At 40.7% G+C, this 25,263-nt stretch overlaps 1 protein-coding gene across 1 annotated transcript; it reads right to left on the bottom strand.

Moving 5' to 3' along the window:
* Positions 1 to 2,010: 2,010 nt before the first annotated feature.
* blmh (bleomycin hydrolase) lies at positions 2,011 to 24,223 on the bottom strand. Its single transcript, XM_071496727.1, has 12 exons — positions 24,083 to 24,223; positions 21,905 to 22,102; positions 20,502 to 20,611; positions 19,639 to 19,780; positions 19,326 to 19,414; positions 19,118 to 19,210; positions 11,193 to 11,348; positions 10,950 to 11,108; positions 10,780 to 10,847; positions 9,186 to 9,303; positions 8,833 to 8,899; positions 2,011 to 2,317 (listed from the first exon to the last, which is right to left on the bottom strand). Exons 1-12 carry the CDS (start codon positions 24,090 to 24,092, stop codon positions 2,169 to 2,171), a joined length of 1,359 nt encoding a protein of 452 aa, XP_071352828.1. The 5' UTR covers positions 24,093 to 24,223; the 3' UTR covers positions 2,011 to 2,168.
* Between the last annotated feature and the right edge of the window lie 1,040 nt (positions 24,224 to 25,263).

Here is a 25,263-nt window from a genome sequence, read left to right as displayed (position 1 = left end):
CCGTCAACTTTTTAACAGAGAGGTCCCTCAACCTCCTCTGTCCTGATTGGCTGTCTCAAGTCTGCAATTAAAATAATTAACCATAATACACGTCTGCCATGTTGATCATCAGTGCTGCACTATACTCGGAGAACAATTATTTTTTATCATTTACTGACAAAAAAAAAAAAAAAAAAAAGCGTGGGCTACTTACTGTGATTTCCACCATTGGATGTGAGGTATTGGCAACTATTTTTTCACCATGTGTGGCCAAACCGGCAAAATCTATTTTCAAACGGCCTATAGTGATGACAAAAATGAAAGGAGCAAATACCCCAAATTATATGTTAACAATTAAAATCACTCTTTACATTAAATCCCATAACACTTGTTAATGGTTTTCTTTCATTCTGACAATTCAGCCTGGTAACCTGAGTGAGTTATTGCCCCTGGAGGTCAGTGGGCACTGGCTCCCACACAACCTGCAAATATAAGCTCCAAGTCACACACCGTGTCCTTTATGTCACGCTGAATACAATTTTAATCCAACTAGAGGTTTAAGATTTACAATGTACACTCTCATTTAAATCAAATCCAAAAAAAAAAAAAAAAAAATCAAATCCAGATATAAGAAGATTCCATTCCTCTGAACCCGGGATTTCTAGGGAATAAATTGTGTAACCTGTGATGAATCAACTTACTAACAGTCAACAGTTTTATCACACATCTATCTAGCTTCTGTAGCAAGTACATTTTTCAAACCAGTTAACCGACACTATAATTCACATGTCAAATCTCTGCACAAGCCCACCTGCAACTGTTTTTGTACATTTGTGAATGGGATAAACAGAGGTAAACTGAGAGAAACAAGAAGAGTAGGCGAATATAAAATAAGGGCAGGGTAGGCTGCCAATAAAGGCAAAGAAAATGGAGTGCCAGACACAGGGTAGGACAGGGGTAATAAGGGGAGGATAAGAATAAATAAGTTGAAAAAAATGCAGGTTGGTGGGTAGGAGGATGAAGTTAATACAGTAGTCTTAACCTCTGTGTTTTCATGTTTTTTGGGATTATTCTAAAGCCAGTTTGCTATCCCAGAGTGCAATGTAACAGGAAATATCACAAAGACTATAAGTTGTTTTGAAACTGCAGGAAGTGAAATAAGGCTAAGTCACCAAACCACAGACAGATCTGCCACAATAAAAGCCGTCATCTCCAAGGTCTTCCATCCACCTTTGACCGGTGATGCTGAATGGACACTTTCTTATTTAACAGCCACACTGCAAAGGGCAGCGAACAGCAGCAAGAGTTGACAATTCACTCAGGAATGATTGCAGAGTCCGTGCTTGGATTTTCACTGGGCATTGCAATGTTGCTGTTCTGTGTAAAAATGAGTGAGTATTGTCAAAGTATGACCTTTTCCTGCTTTTAACATTCTTAGATACCCAATCAGGGGGGAACCAGACAGAGGAATAACAAATATGTGGATACATGCGCTCACACCACTCATTCATACACATCCGCATCTATGCTGCTTTTCTGGCTGACCTTGTGTTGTTCACAGAGAGAGAAAGTTACGGGAAGATTGTGTGTTATTGGGAATTGTGTAAGTGTTATTCTAAGAAGAGTAAATCACTGCTGGTTTGCCTGTGTCCAAGAGGTTGGCATGGTCAAAAAAGCTAAGAGTACAAGCATGAGACATGAACTTCAATCTAATTTAAAAATACAAATAAAACTGCAGAACACACAGCAGGGTTGAATGCCCATTACAGTATTTACCAGAATACAACCTGCTGTATGTCCACAGCTTAGATTGCAGTTATAATCTTCAATCCTCTGCCTGTTTGTCATTATATGTTCTCTACAAATTAAAAGGGTGTTTATGATGCAGTAACCCCGCTTCCCTTTTAAATGTTGAGGCCAGGACTCAAGAGTCTTGCATTAATTTCATCATCCCAGAAAACATACAAAGGATGTAACAGTATACTCGTCCACTCTCTGAGGGAAATGAAGATAAACAAAAGACACCGGCAGTCCAGTAAAAAAGAAAACAAAATCTTTATTATTTTGTCTAGAAGAAGAGGCTGTTTTAGAAGGAGGTGTCATGGAAATATTGAAGAGGTAAAAGCAGCCGAGGAATAGGGCGGAGTCAAATAGACCAGAGGTTGGGGCTAAAACCTGGATTTCTGTATTTACGCCAGGGCTCCCATCGGGTCCCAGGCAGGAAGTACAGTGGGATTCTGTTGCATCACATCCTGGACTTCCTGGGACAGGAACTTCTTGTCTACCACCACCTCGTACACATACTCGGAGAACCAATCGTCTGTCATGATCAGGTAACCTAAAGAGGCAGACAGAGAAGAGAAGCAATCATTTGTAAAAGTCTGAATAGATTTGTTTTTGCCTGAAATGACAACAGTCAAGCAGAGATTACAGAAAAAAAACTGGATCACAATCTGGTGTTTTAAGTGTTTAGTGTCGCTTTAATCTGCTTCATGTTGGGCAATGGGAACCTTATCTGACTGATTGAGAGTGGAACTTCTTCAAATCACACATGTAATAGGTATAAATTAAATCAAGACACAATTAACAGACCGTCAATTTTAAGTTTTAAGCAATGTTTGCTCTGACATAGGACAGTATACCATGCACCACAGTTCTGCTTGGCTATATCCCCAACCTCTGACATTTGTATTACAGATTTGCTCAAAATATTTGTTATGGAAAGAATCATGAAAATTCAACTTCATTGCTATCTTGGCAAAGTCTAAGGCTGGAAAAACAATGTCAGGTGGCTGTAAAGCAACAAATATATTATAAGAGAATAAAAAGTTTCTTCTAAAAAAAGATAGCAACCTTCTATCTAGTAAATCTGTAATTTCAACACTGTTCCTGTAACTAGTTTTATGAGATGATCTGTGACTAAAATTTCCAAGTTTCAGGTGATAGAATAGTATACAGTCTTGAATCAGGGCTAGGCGATGAGATGTAATCCATTCCCATAGATATCCCAAAAATATTATAATATTCCTGCCAAAAATCTGTCTACAGAGCATTTATACAAAGATTCATCTCATTGTTGTGTTTTAGAAGCTTATTTAAGGTAAGATGGGAACTAGTGTTGTTACAACTCTCCTCCTCTGCTTCCACGATTTTCACCTATCCTCTCTTTCAGGAGTCCTCAGCCAGAGCAGAGGGTTGTCACATTGTGTAGCACATGTCACATGCACGTTCGTATTCTCTGTGAAAGTTTTATAAATGTTATATTTGCCAGTTTTACATGTTGCCTTTGTAATGACTTACTCACTTAATACTTTTGGGGAATGAGGAATTTTAAAAAAAACCATTGGGTAACATGGCAGCGCCGTATTCTGCTCTCTTTGCTCTCTTAATAAATTTATGGTAGTGAGCTTAATGTGATGACACCTGTTGAGGCACCTGCACTCAGTGCCTCTCTCTCCCAGGATCTTGGTCAAAGCAAGCTGCATGCTCATTGGTTCACTGACCATGACAAGATTTACTCATTCACTCCTTTGGTATCGAAATTTGTTATCAAATGACAAGGCATTTTTCAATAGTATCAAACCAATCACGGTTGGTCCATAAAAGTATCGAAATTTAATACCCAGACCTAAGTGGTGCTCACTGAAATCTGAACATTATCCTGTGTCGAAACATTCCCAATCTTAGATGCTGTTCATTTCTCCGAGTAGGTCTTTGTAGAGTAGAGTTTGAGGAAAAATCCAAAGTCAATGTATCTGTGCACAGATAGCCTCGATCACAACACATTCTGTCAGAGAGAAGTACTTGATTTAAGAACACATCGTGTGGCTAATTAAACTGATTATCGTTACCCTTCTTTCATTGAAAGGGGAGGAGTAGGAAGTGTTGCTAAGAACAATTCAGCTGAAACACATTATGTCGATGCACACACACATTTCAATTCCTGAACAGTGTGCTTTATAACTAAACTCTATTGTTTCAACAGGCAGAAGGGGGGAGGGCTAGAAGGACCCCCACCCATCATGGTTCACACCCCCCCCACCCAGTATTTCAGTACGCATTCAACACTCCTGCTATCACCTCTGCACGCCCACCCTGATAAAACTAAACAATGTCCGTCTCTCCCTCACTGTGTATGTGAGAGAGAGAGAGAGAGAGAGAGAGAGAGAGAGAGAGAGAGAGAGAGAGAGAGAGAGAGAGAGAGAGAGAGAGAGAGAGAGAGAGAGAGAGAGAGAGAGAGAGAGAGAGAGAGAGAGAGAGAGAGAGAGAGAGAGAGAGAGAGAGAGAGAGAGAGAGAGAGAGAGAGAGAGAGAGAAGGCATGTGAGGTCAATGTGGCCAAATCTGGGTTGGTTATGAAAGCCTTGAACTTCCACTGGTGGAAGACATGTTGGGATAAGCTAATCTCTATTTGGAAGAGGGTGCAGCTCCATGCTGAAATGATTAATTAAAATGAAAGATGTCTGTGTGCGGGACCTCTTTAATTAACAAAGACTGAACGTTATATGAAACCAGAGCAGCTCAAGTCTTGAACTGAACTGACATATATTGGAAACTGGATGAGACCTGGAGTAGTTTGTTATGCCTCAGTTTGTAAACCCAGATCATGGCGTGAATTCAAGTTATTTTACTCCACTTTTTCCCCTGATGCCACCTCTCGCTCCGTCTCTTCTTTCCTTCTTCTCACGTGTTCAGAGTTGAGCAAACGACAGCATCCCTCCCACTGTTGAGCTGACTTATCGAAGACGTCAGGGTAACCGCAAGAACGTGCCACAGTTCCAAACAATGTATCAGAGGTGGCGTGTCAGTGCGTGTGTTGTGTATGCGTGTTCTTCCAAGTACGCAAATCTTAGGTGGCATGTTGCCTGGTTCTCACTGTGGTGTCCGTGTGTGTGTTGATGTGAGCTTCCTGGAACCCGCGTGTTGGGTGGCATAGTGGCGTGCATGTGTGTTACTGAGTGAATGTTGGGTGTCATTATTTGTTTTTAGGGATAGGCTGACTGTCCTGTCTCAGAACAGATGGATCTGGTGAAGGATAGAAGAGTGTGGAGCAGCCATCTTGCTTTTCAGCTTCAACAGCAATCCTCAACATGTGCATTTTCTATTTGTACATTAAAGGAGTGGGAATGCCGGAAATCTGGATACAAGCAGGAATACTGCAAAAAAAAGTTTTTACACTTGGCTGAGGTGGATAAGTTGATGCATCAATAAAAAGCAAATATGACAATGCGAGATTCAGGGCTGACTGGAGCTATTTTAATGCATCTTGTTGCGCCCCCTTATTCTGAAATAGCTTAATGGCACCTAGCACCACCAACTACTTATCTCAATGCACCCAACTTCTAATATTTGCATGACAGCAGTGGATGGAAAAGCACAGTAACCTGCATTTCCTATTGCAAATTTGTGCTACATTTTGTTGGAAACCGGCAAGCATGGGCGATGAAGATCATATAAATCTCTCTAAAACGGGAGGTGAGCAATGATTTAGCCATATCACAAAAGATTCTTTTAAATTCCCCAAATTCAAACAATACCCACTGAATGCCTAAAAAACGAATGTTAGCAGAGACGAGGACACACGGTCATAAAACTCAACCAAGCAGTTGTTAGTCTGTGGTCATCCCTTGGGGTTTGATGTGTTTCCACATGAAAAAGGAAATAACATCTGCAAAATAATTCTGACACTTCACAGGAAGGAAGAAAGTGTGGCATTTTGATATTGTTTTGTATTGGCAAAATGTGTATATGTATTTATTTTCATGTGTGGTAAGTAGATGGCGACCAGAACAGTAGCTGCGGTAAGACTACGGAATGTGAAATGATTGTAATTGGACCTTTAAACGAGGTGACGGGACAGATGTGTAACTGTTATTTGGGTGCAAAATAATGGCAACAGATTAGAAACATACTCAAAAGTTAATGAAGCTTCTCTTCCTGATCATCTGTTATGCCCACTGCCATGGAAATCCTGTCTTCCACATTCACATCATCTTGTGTTTATTCAACAATAGAACCACATTTGTAGGAAATAACATTTTCCCTCTTACCATGTCAAACTCATTCAGAGTTTATGACAGATGTTAAGGATCCAACCTCAGGCTACTGTCCGATCAAATTAAAAATAAAAACCTCATACTATGTTGCCAAACACTTGTCTAAAACAGTGTAAAAATAAGAATTCTGGAGTAAGCAGAGTCCTAACAGCGGCTGTGTGAGGGCTGAAAGATGGAGGAAACAGAAAGTTAAACCTCTCATGAGAGACTCCTTCTGGGTTAGGAGGAATATTAAAAGGCCTGGAGGGGGACGTTAAGCCAAACCTTATAAACACACTCCACTTTCTCCCTCCGCTCCTCCGCTGTTACAGCATTCTTCCAATTTTTCCTTTGTGATCTTTCCAAAATCATCTCTACATATACTTGCCTTTGTTTTTCCTTCTTTCTAACTCTATCTCTACCTGTACTACAGTTTTACTTTTGTTTCGTCTCTTCTTTCCCCTGTATGCTCTCTCACATTTTCTCCTCTTGTGCTTCTATTCCCCCTCAGCTTTTATTAAACAAGAAAAGCCCCTGGATTCCCAACTGAACTCCACTTCTCAAACTTTTGTTCTCAATAGCTTTATTAATTTGGCTGCAGACAGGCTGGGGGCTCTGGCCTACCCCATCTGCTGGTGTTTATGGAATAAGATATGCGTGAAATACATTTGATTTGACTGAGGGGTTTTCACATGTTTTCCCAACAGTCACTACGGTTTGTGGGTTCAAGCAAATATTGTGAGAATGTGTGTGTCTCATTGTGTGTACAAGCCGTACTGTGTATGTGTGTGTTGCCAGACGATGCATGACTGACCTGAAATACTCTCCTATAATTTGCAGTGGAATGTCGAGCCCAGAGATGGAGAGGAGAGGTAGAGAAGGTCAGAGGAAGATGTGAGACACAGATGAAAGGACAGAGGCAATAACAACACTAGACAGCAAAGTCTGGGGCAGTGGTGTGGCCTATCTGCCGTGTTGTGGGGCTTGTTGCGTTAAGACAAACCAGCCATACCTACTTAATGACAAACATCTACATTTTTCCCTGATGCATTAAATGACTTAGTGGTAGTTTGCCCAAGACTGACTTAGTTTGTTAAATTAATTTTAAATTGTGGTTAAGACAAACAAAAAAAGAACTCAGTAATCTGACCACTAAATAATAAACTGTCAGGTTCAAAAGCTCCCAGTCAACATGAAGTATTTTGCAACGACGGGTCATACATTTATTTTCTACAAAAATCTAAAAGCCTGGTCACTCCAGCACTGAAAACAGCAAAGTTTCATTGGCAAAATCAGTCCATCCAGATTTTTTTATCTAGTCACGCCATAACAGTCAGCAAGCTGTCATTACAGTGCTAACCTCTGAGGGAATGGAGAGTTGGAGAGTCCAAAATTGAGGAAGCCGTCATTACTTTTTGGCTGTGTTGACCCATACGCTTTTATTTTTTTTCTTTTCCTTTTCATGGTTATGAAGTCAATGGTGTAAATCCATCTTTTGAATAAACAGTGAGGTTTGTTTCTCATTAGTAATCAAGCTAACTATCAGGCTAAGAAATATGCTCACTGTTGGCAGGCTGGTTAGCCTACCTTTTTTCACCTCTTAAGTTAAACTATTTATTGAATGAAACATATTAAAATTTTTAGGACTGACCACCAAAAACTAGGGAGGAGTAAACAACACGATACAGAGAAAATAGAAAGAAACTCATTGAGGTAATGTGACCGAGTAGTGCTAGCATTTTACTGGCTGGCAAGTGTGTTAGCGGTTATCTTGCCCGCTACAGTGGTTCACTAGCTCATTCTGTAACTATGTTTATGCAACTGGACCCAAAGTCTTTGAGCTACAAAAACAAGAAAAAAAAGATAACACAATAGGGGGCTGCTGTGCCTGTGTTTGCCTGAGTCTTTATGAAACAGGACACAGCCAATTACAAGTTCATAAAGCAGCAACGCAGGGAACCTCTCTAATCTAGTCTAATCCTGTTCATAATTCAATAGACACAAACAGGAACATGATGTTTGTCCTGAGACTCTGTGGTGTGAGAAAGATGTGAAAGACAGATAGAGACGCAGGAAGAATTTTATGAAAAATTATGTATATCATTTAAGGACCCGATCAAAGTGAAGCAAACTATGTTGTGATTATTTTTCAGACAATAATCAATGCCGTATTAAAGAACTCTGCCTATTTCTCTTTGACTTTAGGTTTAAATACATTTTGGTGGTAATTCATTAAAAGCAGACCATTTTCAGGCATAGACTCTATTGTTGTGATGTAAAACACTGTTAGTTTCTCCCTATCAGTTTCCTCCCCATCTATCGTCACGCTCATTTTAAATGCAAGGCATACACATACATGTGCCTTGCATTTAAAATGCACACACATGCGCACACTTACTGGTGACTTTCTAGGTAACGTTATTTCCGTAGCACAGTACTATGAAAAGTCATGTTTAACAATCTGCAACACATGGACAATATAACTTAATGTTACTACCAACTTAATGCTAGCTACCAAGTGATTGTGGAATTGATAGGCTAAAGTTATCAACGTTCAATACTTCTGATAGGTTTGGCAGGGTTGTGTTATCTCAATTCACAATGTTTTTCCACATCCAGCCCAGGCTGTTTGCCTTTGCAGAGTAGTTAAAGCACCACTCTCATCTCACTGAACTCAGAGCTATGATGGTGGTTGAGCTCTTCTTCTTCTCTTACCACACAAAATGCATACAGGTTGGCAGGTCTGTAAAAGGTTACGTTTAAAGAAAGAAAAATCGCATCCTATAGCAATGGACTGAAAGTAGTGGTATAATGTATTACCTTTGTTCCCACGGTCATCTCCCCAAGAGTTTTCCACTCGCCACTTCTCATAGCCCTCCTTCTCATTCTGAGAGAGAGAAATAGTGACAAACAATGAAGAGATAAGAGTTAGAAGCAGAGACAAAAGGAAAGAAACTGTCCTGACAGCTGGGGTTACTTATGAGGGGGGAAACTGACAGCACTATGACAAACTGCAGCCGATTAAAGCAGCATAAACATGCAGCAAGGCTTTGATGCAATAAGCCCTGGAAACTCTGCACGTGTGTACTCCTGTTGGTCTGCTTGTATACATACTGTATGTTTGCATTTACAGAACAGTAACACACCAGTACTGTATGTTTATGTGTGCGTACCTTGTCTGTGACAGCAGTGAGGATCATGGCGTGGGTCATGAGAGAGTCTCCGTATATAAGTCGCTCTGCCTTCGAAAGGTTCTTCACTGAAACTCCAAACACAAGCTCATGGTTGAACCTACACACACACACACACACACACACACACACACACACACACACACACACATGCACACAAAATGAAACATATTACACTACATTCTCTGCTGAAAAAGGAGTTCGAACTCTGCCTTTTCTCTCGATGTGATCAGTAATATAGGTGACATCAAAGGCAAAGACAGCAAAGACATCAGTGTTGTAATAACTTCTCAACAATCCTAAAATATGGCTCAAATTTTTTTGTGTAGGTGGAGAGAGAGAGAGATGTGATCACCATAAAAAGCCAGAAGCACAGCCTTTGTAAGACAGGAGTTCTGTATGCTATAAAAAACAGCTCACCATCTCATTCCTTTCTTTAGCATGTCTCTAGAAATGAGCCTCCATTAAGCCCCAGCCTCATTCCAAATATAATCTACCGGCACAAAAAAAAGATCTGTCTGAAAGATGAGCTTCAACAGAGATGGTACCAGACATTCGGCACCATGCTGGTTTGGTTCAGTAGGCAAATTTAAGCCTGGCGCCAGCAGCTCAGACACATATGCTGCTTCACCTGAAGGGCAAAGATAAGCAACTTTTCCCCTGTGGAAAGGCTGACACCTCATGGAGGCAGATGAGCTGTGGTTCAGTCATGTGAACCCCGCCATAGACATGACATAAACAAAAACTTAATACAACCCTGTAGGGATGTCATGAGAACCAATACTTAGGTACCATATTGATGACAAAATGTAACCGGACTTGTTTTGTACCAATGGTACCACAGATGTCGTAGGTACTGGAGATGGACTGACAAGGGTAGTATGCGTGCTCACATTAGTCGGCTGCAGTTATCACCATTCAGCATCATTGGTCTGTTAGCTTGTAAGTCACTTTTAACTACTGCCTGCACACTGACTATATGGAGGTGTATGCATGCGTTTGTGTGTGTGTATATGAGTGCAGCAGCCCCTGGTTTTTTTTTTGCAGTGGTGTCAAATTTGATATTGAGTACCGTGACATTTCAATGGGATTTCATCCCTTCAACTTCCAGTCACAGTTCAGCTTGGTGACGGCTGTGAAAAACACTGAATCTTCAGTGAGTACGATGTTGAATTTGCTTGTTAATTTGTCCCCAAAGTTTTTGAGCATTTAAGTAGCTTTTACTCTACTTCTTGCCCAGGAAACACGCATCTCCTCAAGAGCACTGAAAAATGAACGTATCTGTAGAAATCCAAAATTTTACTGCATTCCATCCCTACTACATTTGACGAATTAAGAAACTGAAGCCATGTCAGCAATAGTAAACTTATTGATTCTGTTATCTGATCTAGATTTTTAATAACATTGCAAAAAACTGGTTCAATTAAAACCATGGACACTCATGTGGATACATTTTGCTACGATACCACACCACATGACACCAACAACACTTCACTGGGATTTGGGATTGTCGTACCCATTACAATCAAATACTTTCAATCACATCACTTCACACGCCAGATGTCTTTACACTCACACATTCATGTCGTTAATGCCCAGCTTGCCGTGGAAATGTTTCCCAACATCACAACCAAACCACACCGCCTAGGAGGGAAAGAAAACAGTAACCAAGTTCAAATTTATGAAGTTCACATGCTCAAATTCACACACTTGTGTCCACAATTATGTCAGTTTGTCCCAACTGACCTCTCCGTCCTTGATGGAATCTGCCGCAGCCTTTTTAAGCAGCTGAATGGGCTGGTTGTTGTACAGAGTACTCCGGCCCTCCACCATGTTACCCAGGAACTCGACACTGTACAGCTTCCCATATGGATTCTGGGGTCGAGGGTCGTTCACAAGGCAGACCTGAGGACAGGGAGTTACAAGATGAACTCTGAAACACTACAACTTAGAAAGTGAGGTTCTATTGTGTATAAGGGGCCAACATACTTTGTCCTGAATGTTGTACAGGGGTTTGACATGCTCCCTGTAAAACTCCTGGGGGGTGAGGGGTCCCATGCGATTGAAGTTCTTGTCCTTGTCCCTGTACTCCCAACAGATGGTCTCAGGAGGGCTGCCTAGACAAACGCTGGCCACCCGGAACACCTGCATCACGATACAGAGTTTGAACATCATATGTGTTACAAAATTGCACTCAAACAACAATCCAATAAATCTCTATTTAAAAAAAAAAAAAAAAGACACCAGTGATGTGACACTATACCACTACTACAGACTGGAGCATCAACACAGAAACGCACACATTTGTGTTATTGCCTGCGCTAACACTACACAGGAACAACTACACTTGAAACTGAAGAGGAACATTTGTGCTTTCTTGTCTTTAGGGAGGTCGTTGGAGAAGTTTGTGAATCCATTTTACCACTCATATTCATATTGTGCGTTCATCTAACCCCTCCAACTCCACGTCCCTGCATACACTGATCCATCAGTGCTTGGGCCTCTCTCAACTCCCCCCCCCCCCCCCCCCCCCCCCGCCAATCTTCCATTTCCCCCAATTGCACCCCACACCCTTTCCCCCTCCCTCCATGTGTGTCTTCCTGCGGCGCTGAAGTTCAGACTGAGTTCCTGTGGACTAAATCGGGTTGTTTGGACTGGGCCATCTGTCAATCTGGCCCTTATAACCTCTGATATAGTTATCTCAGGAATTTCCCCCTTTTGCTTTTCACCTCTCCCATCCTCTGTTCTCGTGTCCCGGGACTCAGCAGAAACTTTTCCGAGCTAATGCGATTAAAAAGGGGAAGAAAAATTAAGAAGTTTAAAAGACAGGGGCAGATTGGTTTGACTAGACACACATGTACAGTGGGTCTAAAGCACAGTGTGTACAACACCCAGCATATTGTTCTGATTGTGTGGATGAACGGTGATAAATCACACTCACTGCTTTTACTATGGGTGTCACAAAGAACAAACTTCTAAAAGACTTTAACACACTATTTTCATTGAGTACTCCTACTGACAAATTAAACTTCTGTCTGGCTGAATATAGAGCTGACAGGGGGGGATTATTTCTGGCTCTGCCTGGAGAAATATAGCAGCCGTGGCAGCAGTTTCCCATGCTTAGTCAACACATATTAAATGGCTCTACATAAAAATGACATTCTTGCTTTTGGGTTATAGACATTGAGCCAACTGAGGCCACTATTCTCACCTCAGACATACCCAGACATACCCAGGCACAGGCTCACCCAGAGACAAGAAAATGCATAAATTCAGGTCTGGCTTACACAAACAAATAATCCCCTTCTTCATCACCAACATACATAAAAGTTACAAGAGTACAGACACACAAAAATACACACATGTGCAGAGTCAACAATGGCATCTGTTCAACCTCACCCCCTGAAAACCATCTTCCTCCTAATTTAACCACTTTGTTTAGACTGCCCTGTGTGCAAGATGACATGCCAAGGTGTCCATCCCTCTGTCTGGTCTGTGTTTGCCCAGATGCCCAGAGCACCTTCACAAGACATCTCTGCTACCCCTTAACCCATGCCCCTTTTCTCTTCATTCCTCCTTTTTGTCTCTTTCTTCCAAGAACAACTCTGCTCTCTCTGGTAACTTTAAACATTTCCACTCACTTTACAATTCTTCTTTCAGACACCTGAGGCAAACTGTAAGCATCTTCCTTTATGCCAGTTCAACCACGTGCCTGCTCGTTCTCCCCTGGCAAGGCAAATTAAGTAGGTGTGAGGGAAAGGCTGGGCTGACAGAGAGAACTCTGTCAGAGGATAAACAGCCACAGGGACATCAGAGCAGGATCAATATTGAAACACCTGCCGCCTCAACGACAGATGAAAATGAGTGACTGAGGAGACGGGAGAAGGTGAGAGAGGTACAAAGATGTGTAAAGGACAGGACGGCTGACAGAAAACAATAAATTCAACACTCAATAACTCCTTTCACAAAACATCAAAAGTATCAAAAAATGCAATGATGAATACTAATCATACTTTCCAGTCAGCAATCTATTACGGTTGCATTTTCAAAACAGAAAATACAGATTATTGCATCCCAAACCCTGAGGGTAGACTTCAACTTCTTCAACCACAGATGTTACTAATAAAATCTGCAGGACTTGACTCATGTTTGGGTTGTAACTTCAAAGGCCATCTTATTCATCTCATTCCTAATATTGTAAACCTTTGAACTGTTTAAAGGGCCAGCTGTTTAACTGATTCTGATGGAGTTTGTCAACGGGCAGCTTTTTACTCAACTCATCAATCTCTAGCAGAAAGTCCACCTCATGTCTGTCTCACTTCTGTGACATAGCGAGTTTGCATGTCTTGCTGTAAACAGCAACCTACAGCATCTGTGCTCCAGTGCTCGCTAGCTGGCATCCCTCTGCATATTTATTAGTTGTGCCTGACCCAAACAAATATCACCTGGAGTTAGGAGTGAGACTAACACATACAGTAAGCAGACAAAGCCAACGGCAACACACTTCAAAGTAGCTGCATATATTGGTAACCTTGCAAGGCACTAAAATTGAAAGATTATGATGGTGCTGTCACCCTGAGTTCAGCCTTCCCTCTTCCCTCGACTGTCCGTGTGGTCCACAGACAGCACTGGCATTGTAAAAACACTGCATACTGTACTTTCGGTGCATGCAGGATGTTGAAGCCATTTGAAGCTCTCTGCCTAAGAAGTTCGATTGTATGAAACAAAAAGAATTTACAATATGTCAAGATAAATTCAGACCAACTTCTAACTTTGGATTAACCCAACTAACACCCCAGTGGCTTTAACTATTCAACGGAAAAGAAAACACCTTAGACTACAGCATTTACTTGTTTAGTTTGTTGCATTAAGGGCATTTTTAAATAATTTATACCTGATAAACTTCTGATCAAAACTAAAAGAGAAGTTTCCTTTGCTTTTGTAGTGAATCAATATGTGCACCTGTTACTGACTCAGTCCTGCTTAAAATTCATGCATTTTGCACATTTTGCACATAAATGTGATGAATAAATTAGAGCATTAAATGTCTAATGAAATGTATTTCTGCTGTGAAAAAGATGTAGCTAGACATATTTAGGGCCTGGCTGTGACCCCGGTGATGCCAAATTGAGGAAATAATGTGTCTCATTGCTGCTCGGAAGTGAATTTATAATTATTGTCTAGAAGCTGGACTTGTGAACATAAGCAAATGACACCATGCAAACAGTTTGGATAAAAATGAACAAGGTTTTGATTAAACTTCCATGTTTTGTAAATATGCAACACATGTGGTCATTGTTAAAGTCTAACAATGGTGCAAAGAAATTCAGTGAGCGGACAACTGGGGGGACCATTCTTTCAGCCCCTAACAATGACACATATGGAGGAACCCACCCACATTGAACAACAAATCAGCTGAACCAACCAGTGTCAAGCCTCTGAGCTGCAGCAAGGAAGTCCTTCTGCCACTTGATGGCTGTCTCATAAATTTGTCTTAAGAATCACACTCTGTGCGTTCAGAGCGGAGACCAGTGCCGCACATGGTGTTTCTGATTCCATGACGCAATGGAGCATGGAAGGGCTACAGTTGTGGCGTGAGGGATACCACCTGTGTGTGTCTCATGTGTGGAAAGTACTGCATGTGCATGTATAGTTCCCGGTGAATGCTCCTCTATTTGTGTGTGTGTGTGTGTGTGTCTTGTCCGTGTGAGTGATAGTGGAGGAGCAGGGACACACACCAGATACAGCATGAAAGAGAAAGACTGGCTTTGAAACTCAAACTAACGCTCCCCGCCTCAATAATGCAGTGTATGGATACTGTCATGCTAACAGCGTCTATAAAGGGAAGCTCATATTGCGCTGGACTACATTGCTCATTCTTACTGCAGGTGCAGGTAAAATGGGTTAAGCTTTGATTGTCAAGGTTTTTAGACAAATGTGATGTGCTTGGTTTTAACAGCCTGGTCAGTGTTGGCAAAAAGAAAAGATTCTTGGCACGCAAAGGGATCCCTTTTGAAAATCAAGCGCACCCAAGGTACAGTAAGTGGAAGCAGAGAAGTTGACCCCAGTTGCCTGTCACGGGAGTGTGTGTGGGGCTGGCATGATGAAGACCAGGGCACAATCACAGCCGCCACGTAGGGAGGGTGGACAGCATCACTTCCACACATACTAAAGTAGGACTGACACGTTACTTTGATCCTGAGAAACACATGTGCACATATAGTTGCAAATGCACGTGAACAAGTCGAGGAAACACTAGTTTCCCACTTGCAGTTCAAGAAAACCAACTATGTAAGCCTATAAACACACATGGACAGCATGACAGCATGTCCGCAAACACAGTTTTGGACATGAGGACATGAACACATGGACGGCAATGAAGTGGTCTGTGAAATCACCTCTGTTAGTTTGTAAACCTAATCTGGACCAACAGCCAAGTAATCTGCTACTAAAAAAAATTTAATAAGAAAAAAAAAAAAAACACTGTTATAACCCCAATACTAATAAACACTGTAATAACCACAAATGTAACACCTGACTGATGAGCTGTCAGTCATCTGAAGTTTATCACATCAATCCTTATTTACATAGGTACTATGTAACAGTGCTGTTGAAGTTGGAGGCAAATCAAACTACAGTGCAGAACAAAATTGTCATGTCAATGGTTTAGGACCACACAGCTTACAGTCAGTGTATCCCATCAAAACAAAGAATGACGTAATTCCTCAATAATTCTGTTATTTATCCGTTTTCAATTATACAAATCTCTAAAAGGGGATTTACATTAATTTTATTGCATGATTCTAAATTTCTGCTGTTTCTAATAAATACAGATCAAGTAAACACTACTGTCCCCTGGAATCATCTTGAATTTATGATACAAGTTGTCTTAAGTGCAGTGTGCTTAATTCAGTGCTTCCTGCCGATCAAACTGACACTTGTCACTTGTAATATCATATAATCAGCTATACAAATATCTGCGACATTGGTCATACTTTTAATTTTGATCTTGATCCCTATATAGTTTGTGGCAGTTTCTAAATTACAGATAAAATGAAAAACATTATTAAAAATATACAGTATGAGATCTGAGGTCCAAATGGATCTTAATTTTTAAAATACAATACAATACATACCCTTCCTGTGTACATAGGTGACAACTCTCTCACTACTTACTAACAGGGTCAAAAGCATAAAAGGTTAAAAAAATAAATAGTCTGTAATTAATCTGATTCATTAAATCAATGGCAGGGATTTGAAAGAAAATAATATTTTTTTTTTTTTTTTTTTTTTTTTTTTTTTTAAAAAAAAGGGATCTCATGTGAATAAACACATTGACGATTTAACTTTCTGTACTAAAAGGTAGGCGTCACATTATTACCAGTGATAGGGCAGGGGCTAGGGAGGAAGCTATTACATTTTGGGGCAGATCTGGATCATTCAGTATGATTTAGAATTTTTTTAATATGAAGTCCGGTGCCCTTCTAGTGAATGATGTTTTTTTAGACGCTGCTCAAATGTGCAACAGTATCCTTGAGTGATTTGGATTGACGCCGGTCGTTCTTTTGTCATGACTGAATCCTCCATTACCACCACCCCGTGACAGAGTGGTGTTTCACAAAACAAACTGCTTCCAGGTGGACAAACAAACACACCGACAACCCTCCGCCCCCCACCCTGTCATGCAGTGCAGTGGGAGTCGTCTTTGTTGTTGCACAACATATGTTTGTGTGTGTACAATTTTATGTGTGTGTGTAGTGATGGCTAGGCATCCATGGAGGCCACTGTGAGATACAGGCGACTGTTTAAACAAGCAACCAGCCAGCAGTACAATACAACAACAGCTGACAACAAAGGCTGCTTAACCAGACCCCTGCACTGTGTGCAATCATCTCAATAGGAGGCTGATTGACTGACTGGCCCCTCATACATTCACTCAGACACACACACAGGAAGCAGAAATAAAGGTTTACATGAATACACATGAACATAGTGTTACCAGTCCAGACCACAAAAACACACTGCGGGCACATGGCTGTATTTCACTGTATGCATAAATACACATCATAACATGTATCGTGTTTGTTATGTTGTGAAAGTGTTCACAGGTACATGTTTACCTTCCCTGTTACAGTGGATTGTGTTAAATTTTTGTCTTTGCTATCCAGCGTCAGATGCCGTGTGTGACACTGTTCCATAAACAAGATCACTATCTTCAACATTGTGACATCTGCAGCAGTGTGCAGGTGATTTTTTTAGGTGTTGCTTTCCTTTACGCACTCTCTGGTCCAGAAATGATGTGCACACATTACACATACAATAAGAAAATTCAGCAGCCAGTACTGTCACTGAAACAAAAAAAACTTTTAAAATCCAAGAAACACAATGACAGAAGGCTAAAAAGAATTATTTTACCACGCATTCGCAAGTGTAGGCAGGGTCTTTCATTATTTGAGGCTTATAAGTGAGACAGTATTGCTGATAAATGACCCTGTGGTCAGCATGGATGTGTAGACACTCCTTACTAGGTTGAAATGAAAGTTCTTGGTCTGTGTGCGCACTAGTGCCATCTGTCCCTTTAACTGAATAAAGCCATTCTGATATGAAATCCAAATGCTAAACACTTCTTCTAATGTTTTGGGTCATTATCTTTGTGTAGGATGAACCCCTGATTAGCTAGTCTGTGTTCCTTTGTTACTTGCCCTTTTCTCTCCATTCCGATAGAAATATACAGTACTATATCCTGCAGTACAGTATTGTCCTAATAATGCATCAGAAGCTGTGGTAACAGTTTGTTCCAACACTGCCTTTGTACAGACAGAGGGTTTTTGTAAATTAATCAACAAAAGTTGGGGCACCTGTAGAGACCTACAAGGCTTAATTCTTCCATTAGCTGCAGGAAAGCTGGAAGTTGGCAGTTTACCACTCACCTTTGAACCATTTAAGGTTATTCACTGGACTTGAACTGCTTAGAAAAATGGGGTTGTTCTAAAACCTTTGCCTTCTAGTGTGCAGATGGCAGTATGTACAGGTAGTATGACTGGCAGCATACATATACACCTATTCACATGAATGGGAAAGTGGTCTCAGATTAAAATAAAATGACACAATGCACAGTGAAAGAGAGGGGTCGAAGTAAAACAGCGTAAAATTGAACCCTCACTGGCACTTATCAAATCACCTATCAAATGTCAAAAAGTGGACAGCATCACTTCATTACTATTTGCTGCACCGCATTAGCATTAAAATATTGGATGTTTAACATTCAACCTACCATATTAACGGTTTAAACCTGAACCCTGAACATATCATTGCCACTATGGATATCGCTCCAGCCTCGACACAGCTCGTAACTATTATTTAACAGCACCCTCTCCTGGTACAAATGGAACAATGTAAACTTAAACAAAATGTAAGCTGGACACTTTTTGTAATTCATTCAAAACATATCCATAAACTAATCTGAATGTACCAGTGTGTCAACATCAATTAATCTTCCATCATTACATTGTGTAATTGGCATTTTTCTACCAAACAGCTCCAAGAGCTATAAAACCAGAGGAACAAATGTATGAACTAAAATTCCCCTTAGTCATCCAGCGCTTCCTTAATTTGTCTGTGAAGCTGTACACAGTCATAGCAGCTGCAGGGTCAGCGACTTTCACCAGTGCAAACTCTTCCCCAATAGTTCCTGAAGCTTTGAAAAGTACCTACTATCCCAGAAGCAAGGACCTTTTTGGCACGTAAGATTTATCATCTCGGAACTAAAGTTACTCCCTAATTCCTCCAGTCAAACACTAGTTATGTTCCTGAGTTCCTCAAAAGGTTCTTCAAGCTGGGAAAGCTCCTGTGGTGGAAATGCCCTATTAGATATATTCTACAGGAAACAGCTGTGTGTGCTCTTTCAGTCTCACCTCCTCTATCATTTTGTCCATAGCCTCAGACAGTTCAGCTTTAGTAGCATCATTTGCCACCATGTTCCTCAGTCTTAGGCAGTATTCTCTCAGCTGTAACACACAGTGAGACAAAAACAACAGTCAGCGCTGCCTCATCTAATACATGACTTACTGGCATGTGAACTTGATTAGATTAACTACAACAGCAGGAAAAGTGTAAAGGCACCTTATGATTGAGGATGTCATTCATTCTGCGTGAAGCCTCTGAGCTGTGTGACTCTGGGAAGCATTTCTTTGGAATGACGCCATATTTTTCTGAAGACAGAACAGTATAAAACAATATTTTTAACTCAGTCAGATAACCAGTGTTTTCCTCTGTTAGAAGATTGACATATCTAGATTAGACACAGTTCATTTTCCTAGTAACCAAGTGCCTTTGTAACCAAGTGCCAAGTTGCCTTTGCAAATTACACTAGTTAAACAAACATTCAGCATGAACTTTGTGTTAATGCTGTTGCTCTATCATGATGAATACTAACCAATGAGGTTGACCAACATGTCCCACTGTCCTCCATCATTGGTTGGATTGGAGAGCAGGAACTGGACTAGACGTCCATCCACTGGTTCCTTCCTCTGTGCTGTCTCCACACAGGCATGGAGGAAGTAGTAGCAACGCTCAACCTGTAGAAAAGAGAATAAACACAATTGAGAGATATGGTGGGTAAATATAGGGAGAACAACTTCTGAGAAGGGTTACCATCTAATAATATAACCACTTGCATTATTGCATGTAAAGCATAAACTTGAGACTAGTACTTGAGTCAAACTTAAGTCACAAAAAATGAGGACTTGAGACTTGACTATTGTGAGCCTTCTGCCTCTACTGTCCCCAGACAGAAAAACACAGCCATCAATTATTTTACCTAATGCACTGAAGAAAAAAAAAAAAAGGCATGGCAGAATTGTTTGACATTTACTGCTTCCTAGTTCAGAAAGAATATTACACTTAGTGTTAGTCCCTGCATCTGGCACTTGTCACATAGAAAAGGTTTAATACTGGTTCAACCACCATCCGTCTAAACATGTGGGAGAAAAAGACATGAGGCCAGAGAGAGATAAAAACAGTTAGTGAGGTGTCACTATGACGTCGGCCCAGGAAGAGCATTGACCACAACAAACAAAAGAGGGTTTTAGCTGGACAATGACTGTATAGTAGTAGTGTGATGCATAATAACACTGTACTAGTGCACATGTGCGTAAACACACGGTGTCCTGACTGCAAAACATCAAACCTAAAACCTAAACCATCTAACCCTAAAAAAGGAATGCAAGTTATGTGCATGTTACAGTACATCTCTAAGCCCAAGAGGAGAGAAAACAGACGAGTGCTTCTACGTCGTACCTTGTCCCAGAAAAAGAGATAGGACTGACTGAACTCAAACTCTTCTATGTTAAATTTCTTCATGAAGGGAAGTCGCATAACATTGAGGCACGAGAAGATCCAACATCTCCCTAAGTGATAAAAAAGAAGACAAAAACACATTTTGAGAAGCATGCAGGTTAATAAAAACTTATTACACGTTTGCATCAGCACCAGTAGAGCTGCTTCATACATTTATTTAGTAGCACTCCCAAACCTGAAAGGCTTGTGTCATTTGTTTAGCAGCGTTGTACCTGACAAATAACTTTTAGAGCTGAATCTGAATCTTTTAGAGCTCAATCTGTCTGATCTGTGTGTGTAATTGCAACGAGACTAACAACTGCATGTGTATGTCCTCCAAAGCTTTCTGCAGATTAGATTGATGCAGAGTTGGATGGTCCTAACTGAAGAAAGTTTCATGTCTCTGTGGGTTTATTACATACCGCGCTAAAATAAGTGGAGACAAGTGGCTGCCAGTGAGGGAGGATAAATGCATTTATGTTTCAGACCTACAGTCTGCTTTGGAATGTGGTTGGCATGGGTTGTCTTCACGATGCTCAAAGTGCATCTATCTCTAGACTGTTTTTGAGATTTTAAGTTTATTTTTGAGGCAAGACCAAGCTTTGTAGCCTACACTACATCCACCAACACATTATGAGTGGTTCCAACTGCACCACTCACCGTGGTTGTGAGGCACTTGAGTCCATTTAGCAAAAAACAGTCCTTGACCAGCAAATAGGAAACTCAGATTTTAGTGTGAGCTATGAACAACACTGCAAAAACAATGTCAATTTGGTAGTTTTAGTGAGAAATTGATAATCAACTTGACAACTGATCTGAATTGTCCAATCTACTAATTTCCTGGAAACTTGATGCTAATTTAACTGTTATAGAAAAATTATGATTACATGTGCAAACTGTTAAATTAAACAATTAAAGGTTAAACGTAATTGGTATATGCATAAAAAAGCTATAGCACCAAAATTCACAAAAAAATGTTTCATGTGAGACTCAAAGAGTCTCAGAGCATCCCTGAATTTACAGAAATGTAAATTTACACACATCATACATTTATTCAATGAAATGCATATTTCATTCTTTCAACATTTTAAGGAATAAAACTGATGCTGCAAAGTTTGATATTTACTGATATTGCGGGTTGACCACACACACATTCTCTCTGGAAATCGCTTTTGCAAAAAAAAAACACTTTCACTTACAATTGTGTGCTAAATGACATTTGTTTGCACTCTGTAATGTTGCTGTGAGCACCAATATACAAATTCACAAACTGTAGTATCCCAGACATCTTGCCCATAGTCACACACATACTTCTTCCTGTGGAAGACTACATCATAATGTTGCTGTACTACATTATGTCCTACCTGAGTTTTTCTGGTTGGTGATTGGCTTGCCCTCTGTGGGAATAGAGTGCTGGAATATGTGCACAGTATCCTGGACAGTCTGCCGGTGCAGACAAACCTCCAACGGGTCGATGCACGTTGACACATTCTGGGCCAACTGGTAGCGTGGCTCTTCTCGCAGCCGCTTAAGGAAGGCGGCTAATTTCTCCTGGTTCAGACCTGAAGGAGAGCGAGAAAGGAGAGGTAAAGAGGGAAGGATGCAATGAAGAATAAAATACAGGGAGACTAAGACATGTGTCGCTACATTGCAGAAAGAATTCCCATTACCCATCTGTGCACTTAAGGCATACATACTTCCCACTTAAGATCTAATTTATGAGCAGTCACGAACTCAAATGTCACAATAATGCCTGGAAAAAACAAGATCAATAGTCATAAAATAACTGATGGGGTAAAAGGGATGCACCAGAGAGGTGTAGTATTCAATAAAGGATGCACAGGGATGGATGATGGAAAAAAGTTCCAATAAATTCTGAAGTGCAGACTTGAAAGAGAGGGAGAGACAGTAGCAGCTAACAAGGAAGAAATCAAGAGTGCTTTCTTTTAGTACTATAAGTGGCGAGGGAGCTCAGGGCAGTTGTCACTCATCTGACTCATCTGACACACTGGAAAACTTGTCTACTCCTGCTGGACAGAGGAAGGAGGGGTGCACACACACTTTGACAGAATCAACCTGGCACTGGTGTGTGGTTTGTAATTCCATCAAATAATAGTGCAAAGCAATTAAACATTGAGAGGGACATTGCGTAGTCATGCATGCCGCCTATAATTCGACCCCTCTCTCTCAGCTATGGTCTGTTATTTTCCATTGACACGAAGCTGAAATGCACTGACTGCCACAGATTAGGCCCATGTCAAACTTCATTAACTGTCATGCCCTTATTATAAGGAAAAAAAGGTGAAGCAAGCCAAAGGCTGAGGGTAATTTTTGAAAGCAGGCCGGCATGGGGTCCTGTGTAAACACTGAATCTTTGACACCGATCAGTATGGACAGGTAATGAGGGGGGAATAGTAAGATATGAATGTTCAGTCTGTATCAGCGCTCTAGCCGATAGCTTCAAACTGACAGCAGCTTACACAAATAAAACATAAGAAAGGTGTGTTTTGAAGAACAGATACTAGAAAAGCTGAGCTTATCTAAGGGGTCAGTTGGTCACTTGGCCTAATATGTTATTCAGCAATTAAAGGCATGAATAGCGTGGACAGACATCAATTTTCAATGGAGAGGGGCAAAGCACAGACAGCCAGGGTGACTTGCAAATTTACACATCACTGGTTATACAACTGGTTTTATTTCATCTTAAGCACTTTATTATGCCCATCACTGTTCCATGTGCAAAGGGCTGAACTACAGTTGGCATGACGCCTAATAACAATGGAGGCTCAGCGGACAAAAATCAAAGTCCAAATTTTGGCACCATCAAAGTCCTTGGTTTTTTTTTCAAACTTTAAAAATAGCCGGAAAATAAATCCTCTATAAAAGAGGACAATTCGTTCACACGGGTTTCAGAAAAATCAAAGCCTGCCAGATTTAAAAAAAAAAAAAAAAAAAAAAAAAAAAAAAAAGTGTTATGAAACCTGAGGTTAACTGGAGTGAAACTGGAAAAAAAAATCCTTCTCAACATAATTGGCTTGCTAATGGTTAACTTTGATAATGTTAATCATTGGTAAAACTGTTAAAATAGTTGTGTAAAATAGGTGAAACTGTCCTCCTTTCCAAGTCAAAACTGTGCTTCTTAACGAAAACCCCGCTTCAATGAATCCCTACCACTTTAAAGAGTTTGACAGATCCTGGCACTTCCAACTCTATTCTTGACTAGCTAGCTACACATGCTAACGTTTCCAGTTCCTGTAACTGACACCAGCTTTTAACTAACCAGTCCAGGCGTGTTGGTTGACTGGGTCTACAAATTGGATGCCGGTACGTTGACGACGATCTATGGGGATGAACTGTCAGCCTAACTGAGAAAACGACGGCAAAGTCATGCTAGCAGTCTGGCATGCTAACGCAAGACACGCTAACTTAGCATGTTAGCTCCCGCAGCTGTCATCCTCTGGCTGTCAAATACACACTGCGCTCAGGCTGCCGGCGACACAAACTACCGTGACCGAAACAGGAGAAAGCGGCACCCAACCTACCAGCTTCCATGTTCCCGAGGAGCTTGAGGAGTGTTGTCTGTTTTCCTGAAAAGTCACCGGCTCTTTGTTTATCTCATTCACCGACAGCCACAGTGTAATCACAGGGTGCGCTCGTTTATGGAGACGCGGTAGGTCCTTGACGTGGCGGCAGGGCGGAGTTTGTTGTCTATTTATGCCCCCCCCCCCATATTTGTTTAATTAATACTGTGATTGTATCATTATATTTATATATATTTGAACATATAGCCCACATTGATTCCCACTAAACAGAGAAGGAGGTTTAATGTTTGTTCTCTGTTGATCCATGTGGAGCCTGCACAGTTTAAATAGGTGAGAGACGATTAGACTTTTTCAGCCACTTGTTCTCAAATTGCATCATGAATGATGAACCCATGCTGCTGGATCTAAAGCAAACTAATGCGTAACATGAACAAAGAGGAGTTAATCCTATTAACAGATTTTCCCCCCCAGCTGTTTTATTTTGCACTAAGCGCCGCCCCTATTCCAACACATCATGTGATAAGGACGGCACTGAGAAGCCTTAAACGAGCGCACCGGTTTACAAAATAAAACCCATGTTTCACTATCTGAGTAATTTAAAGTTCCACTGTGACGCTGAGGAAAACTGATATCATCACTTAACATCAAACTATTTGGTTTCATTTTGCTGATATCCTTTAGACCCTAATATTCGCCTATTATATTTCTCTTCAAAGGTAAGCAGCTTTTATTTTGAAGGTTAGCTATCAGTTTGCTATTTGTGGCTTGGGATGCGCAGACTGTAAAAAATTAAATAATTTGCCTGCATTGTAACAGTAATAAACCTCTTTGAATCCTCAAACCTTTCTCTACTTGCTCATTTGTTCTGTTGTAATTTCTAACACACACACACACACACACACACACACACACAAAAAGCAATAAATCATACAGGAGGAGATATGTTGTTGGAGATCAATCAGATGGATTAAAAGTTAAAAGTTCAGGAACACCTGAAGAGTGAAAAACATCACTGTGAGGCCCATGTGTAGTATTCATCAGGATCACCATAAAACAGAAATCAACCAGTAGACAGGCATTTTATGATACTGTAAACACATCAATAAATATGAAAAACAGAGAAGTTAGTCAGTTGCTATATTACTCGGTTTTGCTTTCTCTGCTTTGCTGTTCATTGAAAT

The sequence above is a fragment of the Trachinotus anak genome, unplaced genomic scaffold, assembly GCF_046630095.1.
Source record: "Trachinotus anak isolate AG129_WGS33_773 ecotype Australia unplaced genomic scaffold, CSIRO_AGI_Tana_v1 ptg000014l, whole genome shotgun sequence".
Classification (NCBI taxonomy): domain Eukaryota; kingdom Metazoa; phylum Chordata; class Actinopteri; order Carangiformes; family Carangidae; genus Trachinotus; species Trachinotus anak.
Note: the sequence above shows the minus strand (reverse complement) of the source record. Positions and strands in the feature narration are given on the sequence as shown.

Excerpts from the sequence above, each read along its gene's own strand:
- blmh (XM_071496727.1), bottom strand. Across the intron at positions 10,848-10,949 it reads ATTCCATCAAGGACGGAGAG|GCGGTGTGGTTTGGTTGTGA; the intron begins GTCAGTTGGGAC and ends TTTCCCTCCTAG. Across the intron at positions 2,318-8,832 it reads AGATGACCGTGGGAACAAAG|GTTACCTGATCATGACAGAC; the intron begins GTAATACATTAT and ends CTGCCTCTTTAG.